At 61.0% G+C, this 8,778-nt stretch overlaps 1 protein-coding gene across 2 annotated transcripts; it reads left to right on the top strand.

Moving 5' to 3' along the window:
* The first annotated feature begins 2,288 nt into the window (after nucleotides 1–2,288).
* On the top strand, nucleotides 2,289–6,967 carry TMEM161A (transmembrane protein 161A). 2 transcript variants are annotated; one of them, XM_065042088.1, is made up of 12 exons: nucleotides 2,289–2,582; nucleotides 2,937–3,040; nucleotides 3,123–3,203; nucleotides 3,421–3,518; nucleotides 3,610–3,766; nucleotides 4,062–4,213; nucleotides 4,285–4,345; nucleotides 4,465–4,608; nucleotides 4,812–4,925; nucleotides 5,112–5,286; nucleotides 5,359–5,455; nucleotides 6,112–6,967. In XM_065042088.1, the coding sequence occupies exons 1-12, from the start codon at nucleotides 2,304–2,306 to the stop codon at nucleotides 6,366–6,368; spliced, it is 1,719 nt and encodes a 572-aa protein (XP_064898160.1). In that variant the 5' UTR covers nucleotides 2,289–2,303; the 3' UTR covers nucleotides 6,369–6,967. The 2 variants fall into 2 exon arrangements, with proteins under 2 accessions (XP_064898160.1, XP_064898161.1); XM_065042089.1 differs by having other exon boundaries at nucleotides 2,530–2,582; nucleotides 2,876–3,040.
* Nucleotides 6,968–8,778: the final 1,811 nt, after the last annotated feature.

The following is an 8,778-nucleotide window of genomic DNA, read 5'->3' as shown; positions in this document are numbered from 1 at the left end:
GTGGGGATGGGCATGTCTCACCTCCACTTTGCTCCTTCTTCCTCTCCTTGTTCCCACCCCAGACCTGGGAACTGGGTCTGGCCCCGCTTTCCTGGTCCCCCTGATGAAGGACAGATGGGACAGGCTGTGCAAATGGGGACCTGGAGGGACAAACACCCACCAACACCATCAGCTCCCAGTGCAGCTGGTGCTGTCAGTCCTGAACCTCACTCCAGCCCCCCAGACCCTATTTTTCTGCCTTATAAGTCAAATTTCAAAGCAAAACCCAGAGTCTGGAGATCCGCAGCTCCTGGAGCAGGCAGGGGACCAAGCACAGTGTCAACGCAGAGCTTGGTGACTCCTGTTGCTCACTCGGCATCGGGATGTTGGAGCTGCGGAGCTGGTGCCGGGTCCGGCTCAATCCCATGCCAGAGAGGGATGCGAGGTCCCGCCAGCGTTTTACTGGTGACCAGTTAAACACAGTGTGGGTGACATGGGGCCACACCATCTCCCCTATGGATGCGTCGGAAGGACGTCCTTGCCGAAATCCCTCCGAACCCCCCCAGCACGCGCTCGCCCGCCCGCCGCCGGCGACCCAGACGCCCAAATATTGAGCTTATCCATTAAACTCCCCCTGGGGAAAAGGGCTGGGAAGGAGTCGGAGCACGCCGGAGGGAGTGTGGCAGTTTGTTATGCTAACCGAGGGGGGCTCCGCTCAGGGGACGTGTCGGAGAGGTCTGAAGAGCAAGGAGTTCACAGGCCCTCTCCTTTTGTCATGCTAAAAGTGCAACACAGAAAATATATACAGGCAGCTGCTCAATGGAGCGTGAAATACAAGCGATTTCTCCGGGAGCCCTGGGTAATGCGATGCAGCCCGGACAATGCCCGCCCGCCGCCGGCTTTGTGCAAAATGGGGAAACTTCTGCGGGGGGAATGGGCACGGAGAGGGTCCCGGCAATGGCAGCTGCCCCCAGCGTCACCCAGAGGTGGGATGTCCCCACCCGTGCTGCCCATGGGGTCCCCTGGCTGCGGGACCAGTGGATCCCCTGTTGGGAATCCAGCCCTTTGAGGAAATGTGCCCCCCGGTGCATATGGGGACCATGCTGGGCCTGGCACCCCCTTGCTGCGCATGGGACTGGGGACCCCTGTTAATTGGTTAATTCAACGACTTTACAGCAGCACCGACAACCGTCTGTCTCGGCAGTTCCCTTTGCTGATGCTAATTCGAGCATCCCGGCAGGAGCGGTGTAAAATCGGCCCTCAAAGGGGCTTTTGTGTCCTGGGGGAGGGCAGCCGGGCTGGGGGTGCTCCGAGCATCCATCTTCCCACCTTTCCCTCCTTTTTTTTGTGTCTCGGTGGAGCTGAAAGCCTATGCCGTGGTGGGACTGTGAGGATACTGGGGCCCTGCATTTGTTCCAGAGGTTTGTGCAAACCCCGCGGCCGGTGCTGCATCCCAGTGCAAGTGCTGGAGGGGTCCGGAGGCTCTGGGGGCGGGGGGCAGAACACGGGCTGTGCCCACCCAGTAAAGGTGCTACTTCCCCAGCCCCTGGCTTGGCTTGTAGCCAGGGACACCTGGCAACCAGGACCAGGGGGTTGGGGGGATTTTTTGGCATCACAGCCTCCGAGTTCTCCCCATCACCAGTGGAAGGGCTGCTCAGCTCCTGGGCAAAGCCAGCATGGGTAGCGCAGTGGGGGCTGCATGCCCTGGGTGTGTTCAGGGGGGGCAGGGAGGATGTGACACCCCTCAAGCCTGGGTACCCCAACCGGCGGGGGATGCTCGGGGCACGGGCGGAAGCGACATCTAGCGGGAAGCGCATCCCGTCGCCTGGGAGATCAATATCCATGGCAACCCCCCGGGGCCACCAACACCCTGCCTGGACCAGTGTCACCCGCCAGCGCCCTCAGAGCCCCCGCCAGGGCTGTCACAGCCCTGAATAACACCGGGCTCAACTGAAATGCCTGCAGACCCCCACCGTGACACAGGTGCTGGCACCATGGTGGGCGCTGGAGCCCCTTTACCGAGATGGTTACAGCCTGTCCCATGGCATCATTGCTCCAGGGAGGCACCGGGGAGGTGAAGGTCCCAGCCCAGTCAGCCCCAGGTCCAGGGTGGAGGAGGATGGGGAGGGCATGGAGATCACGAATGCTACTGCCCAAATCCCTGTGTTCTCCTTTTCCCCCAAAATCCAGTGCCTGGAGACTGTGAGCAGTGATGGGTATTGCAGAGCCTCAGCTTGGGGGCGCCCTTCAGGTGCAAATACACACCCACATGTGTGCACATATACACATAGGGGGTGCAGGCACATACATACGTATGATTTATTATGTACACACCCCTGCAGCCGCTGCTGGGGCTGTGCCACCGCCCCGCACAGCGCGGCCGGGACTCGAACTCCGGACTCCGGGGCTGCACAGGGACCACAGCTCCCAGCAGGCAGCTCCCGCGGAACCTGGCGCCGCGAAGAGCCCGCCCTCTCCCAGAACCGCCTTTTCATTGGTCGAGCAGCTGCCAATCAGCAGCAGAGCAGCAGTGGATTGGCCGGCAGGGGAGCGGTGGCTGCGGATGGGCTTCCTGCGGCCGCCTTTGCGCTGACCTCGGCATGGTGAGCGCGGGCGGGGGGCGTTCGCCCGGGGGTGCATGTTCAGGGGTGCATGGAAGGAGGGTGGATGCTCAGGCTGTCCCGGGTGGTGCACATCCGGGGGGTACACACTCAGGGGTGCATGCACGGAGGCTGTCCCGGGGGGTGCACACCCGGGGGTGCATGCTCGGGGTGCTCCAGGGGGTTCACACCCGGGGGGCGCATACCCGGGGTGTTCCGGGGGGTTGCACGCCCAGGTTGTCCCATGACAGGGACCGGGGGAAGCAACAGCCCCGGCACCGTTGGTGGTTCCCCAGCTCCCCCGGGCTCTGGGGGGTCGGGTGCCGGTGTTGACCCCCGCGGGTGCCCCCGCTGCAGGCGGTGATGGGGGTGCAGGTGGTGGTGACCCTGCTGGCAGCCAGCATCATGCAGAAGATGGCCCCGCACTGCTCCTTCGCTCGCTGGCTGCTGTGCAACGGCAGGTATGTTGCCCATCCCTCCTCTCTTGTCCCCTTGGGGGCTCGGGGACACTGTCACCACTGACACCCGGCTGCACCCTTCCAGCCTGTACCGCTACAAGCACCCGTCGGACGAGGAGCTCTGCGCCCTGGCGGGCAAGCAGCGCCCCAAGACCAAGCGTGACAGGTCAGCTGTGGGCTGGACGGGCCTAAAACCATAAATATTTGGGTTTGGTGCTCATGGAAGTCATCCCGGCGTGCTGCGGGACCCCCCGGGGAGGTGCTGGTGACAAGGAGCTCCAAGCGAGGGATGTGTCACCACGCAAGGGGCTTTGGGCACCGTGGGTCACAAGGGACGGAGCCAGCTCTGTGCCTGCCGTCCCGAGCCAGAGTTTCAATTGCAGGAGGGTGAATGGTGTGACGGATGACAAGCCCCTCTCCGTGCCCCGGGACATCGACCTCCGCCTGGACACCAGCCCCATCACCGCCGTGGATGCTCTGGGTACCCCCCCACGCACCCATCGCCCTGGACTGGGACCCTCGGCCATGCCTGGGTCCCCACCACATGGTGACCTGTCCCTCTGTCACACCAGTGCTGCGTTATTTCCTGGAGTACCAGTGGTTCGTGGATTTTGCCGTCTACTCCACCGCCGTGTACATCTTCACCGAGGGCTACTACTGCCTGGCGGACCCCGAAAAGGAGACGAACATGGGGGTGCTCTGGTGCCTGCTGACCGTTGTCTTCTCCATGTATCCTCCCGCCGGCTTTCGGGGTGCGATGGGCAGGAGACAGAACCCACCATCCTTTGGGGTTTTTTTTCCTATTAAAAGCCAGTTGAGGTGGAAAATTAAAATGTCTGGCTTTTTAAACCTCTCACTGCTGAGCTGTAAAGCTGCCTAGTGAGACCCTTCCCCGCAAAGAAGTCGGCAGTGGCCTAACGATGCGCGTGCTTTACAACATCCTAATGAACAGGGGGGTCCCACTGGCCTTGGGGGGCGTCCGCAAAGCCGGTGATTTCCTTGACGGCCGCCCCCCCGCCCGCAGCAAGGTCTTCTTCACGGTGATGCGCCATTACTTCCGCTCAGAGGAGGGTGGCGAGCGCTCCGTCTGCCTCACCTTCGCCTTCTTCTTCCTCCTCCTGGCCATGGTGGCCCTGGTGATCCGTGAGGACTACCTGGAGTTCGGGCTTGAGCCCGGTGGGTGAAGGGGGGACGGGTGGTCCCTGGGGGCTGCGGGAGCCCCACTTATGGGGTTTCTCTCCCCACAGGGCTGGCCAGTGTCACCAGCAACCTGGAGAACATCCTGAAGCAGCGGGGCTGGGAGTGGACGTGAGTTGGTTGGGTAGGGAGGGATTTGGGGAGGTTTTTTTAGAAATTGAGAGTAGGAACCCCATTGGGGATGGGGCCAACCGGTTCCCCCCGCCCAGCGCTACCTTCTCTTTCCGCAGGTTGCCCATTGCCAAGTTGACCTTCAAGCTGGGGCTGGTGGCCCTGTGCTCCTTCCTGGGCGCCTGCCTGACCTTCCCGGGGCTGCGCCTGGCCCAGACGCACCTCGACGCTCTGCGGATGGCGGCCGACAAGCCCCTGACCCAGTTGGGTGACATCTGTGGGTGGGGAAGGGGGCAATGGGGTGGGTGATGGCACTTCGGGGAGTTTGGGACCCAATGGCAAAGAGGTTTGGTGGTGGGAGAGGGTGGAGGGGGCGTGGGTGAGGAGCAGTCCCTGCCCACGGAGGGGGATGGAGGGAGTGGGGGGCACCAGAGCTTTGTGGGGGTCTCTGACAGCTCCTCTGCAGGGTCCTGCTCCACCTGAGTTTCCTGGCGCCCGTCCTGGTGCTGGTGATGTGGATCAAGCCCATCTCGCGGGATTTCCTTCTCCACGCACCCATGGGCAAGCAGACGGTGCAGCTGTAAGTGGGTCCTTGCTCCGAGGGGAAACTGAGGCACGGGGGCACCACTCCACCTCCTCCAACACCAACATCCCCTCCATCCTCTCCGCCACCACCGCCTCGCCCACCAGACACCCTCCCTGGGACACAGTGGGGGTGTTTCTGGACCCTGGGGACCTCCCTGAGAGCCCCCTCCTCTTGCCCCAGCATGTCAGACTCCACCTACAACACCATGCGGCTCTGGACCATCGTGGGGCTCTGCCTGCTGCGCCTGGCTGTCACCCGCTGTCACCTCCAGGCGTACCTGGGCCTGGCCGAGCGCTGGGTGGAGCAGATGCGGAGGGAAGCCGGGCGCATCACCGGCCTGGAGATCCAGCGCAAGGTGGGGATGCGGGAGCTGGGATGGGAGCCGGGGGGTCTGTGTGCGGGTCCTGCTGATCCCCATCACCTCCAGATCACCAGGATTTACTGCTACGTGGCCGTAGTCAGTCTGCAGTACCTGGGACCCGTGGTGCTCACCCTCCACTGCACACTGCTCCTCAAGACGCTGGGTGAGGAGGTGGCAGGGGGAACATGGGGGCTTGGGAGGGGCAGGATGGGACCTGCAGGTCACTGTCAAGCCATCAGCATCCAAAGTGTCCCCAGGTTCTTGGGACATGATTAAGGGCGATGGAGCTGGTGAGGGGCTGGAGCACAAGTGTGATGGGAGCGGCTGAGGGAGCTGGGGGGTTCAGCTGGAGAACAGGAGCTGAGGGGAGACCTTCTGATCTCTGAACTGACTGAAAGGAGCTTGGGGCCAGGGGGGTCGGGCTCTGCTCCCCAGGAACAAGCGCCAGGAGCGGAGGAAACGGCCTCAAGTTGCGCCAGGGGAGGTTGAGGTTGGATCTGGGAACAATTTCTTCCCCAAAGGGCTGTGGGGCATTGGAACAGGCTGCCCAGGGCAGTGCTGGAGTCACCAGCCCTGGAGGGCTGGACAGACGGACATGAGGTTCTCAGGACATGGGGCAGGGACAGGGGTGGGTTATGGTTGGACTCCATCGATCTTGTGGGTCTTTTCCAACCACAGTGATTGTGTGATTTGCAGTTGGCCTGAACCCAACACATGCAGTGAGCATGTTGGGCGTCAGCCACCAGCACATCTGCGGTGTGGGGCTGGAACTGCGGTGCGGGGACCGACCCCCTCAGCCCTGTCCCCTCTGTCACACAGGGCACCACTCCTGGGGGCTGTACACGGAGCCCCCTCCCCTCCCTCCGGCAGCACCGGCGGCACCTCCGCAGCGCAGCAGCGAGGACGGGGAGGACGTGCATGCTGCGGTGGAGCAGATCACGGGCATCTTGGGCGGCATCTTCACCCCCCTCTTCTTCCGTGGACTCTTTGCCTTCCTCACCTGGTGGGTGGCCGCCTGCCAGGTCGTCACCAGCCTCTTTGGCCTCTATTTCCACCAGTACCTGGCTGCCTCCTGACTGGGGGAGCTGGGACGTGCCCTGGGGCGCAGTCGGTGCCCGGCTGTGGGTCCCCTCACTCCCGCCATGGCTGGTTTCCCGCTTTGCACGTGCCCATGGGCACACGAAGACACCCACTTGGGGACATTTCTGCCACGAGCTCTTGGCATGATGGGTTTTATGCATCCGGGCTGGCATGGGCATCCCCTGCTCCTGCCGCCCATCACCGCCGTGCCTGCTCTTCTTGCCCAGTGTCCCTTCTTCCCTCCCAGCCCTGCGTGGTGACCGAGGAGCCAAAGCTCCGCAAAGAGCCACAGCCAGGTTTGCTGGGTTGTTCCTGCCCTGGGGACACTCCATGAGGACTCTGTTGTCCTCGAGGGCTCAGTGGGGACTTCACGGCTGGGTTGGAGCAGCAGTTGATGTGTCAGCACAGACTCTGGGGTGTGCTCTGCCCCGTGTTTGCTCCGCCAGCCAAGGGCGAGTGTATTTTTGTAGGGTCGCTGCTCTGGCCAGCTGGGTTGGAGCTCCTTGGGGTCATCCCTCTGCTTCGTGTGAAATCCTCAGGCCCGGCAGCCTCAGCTGTTGGTTGTTTTAGAAATAAATAAGTACCTCAGAGTCTCTTTGCTGTGCTGAAAGCTGCTGGTTTCCTTTGCGCTTTGCAGCCCCTTGTCCAGCCCGGCCGAGCTCTCCCCAGCGCACGGTGGGTGCTGGTCCGGCTGCATGAAAAGGGATTAGCAGGTCTGGGCTGCTCAGAGAAAGGGAGAGGGGCTCTGATCCTATTTGATAGCCTTGTAATGGGCTTAATTCCCTCTTGCTAAGGGCCGAGATGAGAAGCAGCCCTGTGCCCGGTGTTAACAGGGCTAATCCAGACAGCCCTGCTCCGCCTGGCCCGCGCTTCTCCGGGCTGTGGTCACACTAAAAACCCTTTTGCTAAAAAAGAACACAAAAAAGAAAAATGGGGAAATTCCCCTTTAGCAAAGAGCTGGGGAGACCAGCAGCACCATTAACCAGCCCAGGGCCAGGAGGAGTTTGGCTGTCACCGGGCCACGGGTGGGAAGGTGCGAGGAAGAAGCGATTTCCCCCAGGGCTGGGATGCAGAAGGGACTCGTTCCGTCCCGCGCTGTCCCATTAAAAGCCAGTCCGACTGCCTTGATGGCTCATTTATCTAATTTTCCTGGAGCACGCGGAGGAAGCAGCCGGGGGCTGAGCCGGGGGAAGCGTTCGCGGCAGGAGGACGGTTGCTAAGGCCGGGGGTTGTGCTGCATTCAGACATGCAGACAGTTCCTCCCCGGAGATCTGCCCAGACGTGACCCTCTCAGGCGAGGACAATGACTGATGGACCAGCCAAGAGCAGGAGACAGATCCACAGGCACTGAAATTGGGCCACATCAAATACAGTGATAAACCCCCCCCATCTTCCTCGCCCCAGAATTCAGGTTTTTTTACTCTTTGTATCTTTGTTTTGTTTAGAATAAAGTGCGGGTTGGGTTTTGCAAGGCGCCATGCTCAGGGTGCAGCTGGGACCGAGAGGGTTTGTTGCTGCAGAGGTTCTGCTGGCGCCAGGATGCGGACTGGGAGTCCCTGAATGACCCAGATGTGGCCTCGTGTGGCCCCTGGTCCCCTCCATACCCACCTTCGGTGGCCACCAAGCCATACTTGGCAAGAAACCACTGCAGAGAGGTTACTGGGGTAAGGCTGGACCCATCCTCACTGCTGAGACCTTCCTGCCTTAGAACCACAGAATCATTGTGGTTGGAAAAGTCCTTTAAGATGATGGAGTCCAACCACAACCTACCCTGTCCCTGCCCCACGTCCTGAGAACCTCCTGTCCGTCTGTCCAGCCCTCCAGGGATGGTGACTCCAGCACTGCCCTGGGCAGCCTGTTCCAATGCCCCACAGCCCTTTGGGGAAGAAATTGTTCCTAAATCCAACCTCAACCTCACCTGGCGCAACTTGAGGCCGTTTCCTCTGCTCCTGGCGCTTGTTCCTGGGGAGCAGAGCCCGACCCCCCTGGCTCCAAGCTCCTTTCAGGCAGTTCAGAGATCAGAAGGTCTCCCCTCAGCTCCTGTTCTCCAGCTGAACCCCTGTCCTGGTTTTATTAAAAACAAGTTTCTCTTTCAGTGAATTTGCCTGTCAGCTAAAGCTTCATATTAACTGCATTTTCCTGGAGAACCAGACACATGTTTTGGTAAACCTAGCAATGGAATGCAAAGTTATTGATAAGCACGGATGGACATCTCGCCAGAGGGGCGACAAGAAACAAGTGACCAAGAAACTGACCAACTGTGTATAACATTCCATTCACGTGAATACTGCATATAAAAGTGGGAGATCACGAGGATCTCGTCCCTTTTGCTCCCTTTTTCCCTATGGCCGACATTAGGAGAGGACCTTGCGAGTCGTCCCTGCAAACTGAGGCCTAGTGAGAGAC

The sequence above is a fragment of the Columba livia genome, chromosome 27 (genome assembly GCF_036013475.1).
Source record: "Columba livia isolate bColLiv1 breed racing homer chromosome 27, bColLiv1.pat.W.v2, whole genome shotgun sequence".
NCBI lineage: Eukaryota > Metazoa > Chordata > Aves > Columbiformes > Columbidae > Columba > Columba livia.
This window is presented reverse-complemented; position numbering and strand designations above follow the sequence as displayed.

Coding starts and splice junctions, on each gene's coding strand:
- TMEM161A (XM_065042088.1), top strand. CDS start 2,304: ATGTACACACCCCTGCAGCCGCTGCTGGGGCTGTGCCACCGCCCCGCA. Junction 3,204..3,420: donor CCCAAGACCAAGCGTGACAG/GTCAGCTGTGGG, acceptor TTTCAATTGCAG/GAGGGTGAATGGTGTGACGG. Junction 5,456..6,111: donor ACTGCTCCTCAAGACGCTGG/GTGAGGAGGTGG, acceptor TCTGTCACACAG/GGCACCACTCCTGGGGGCTG.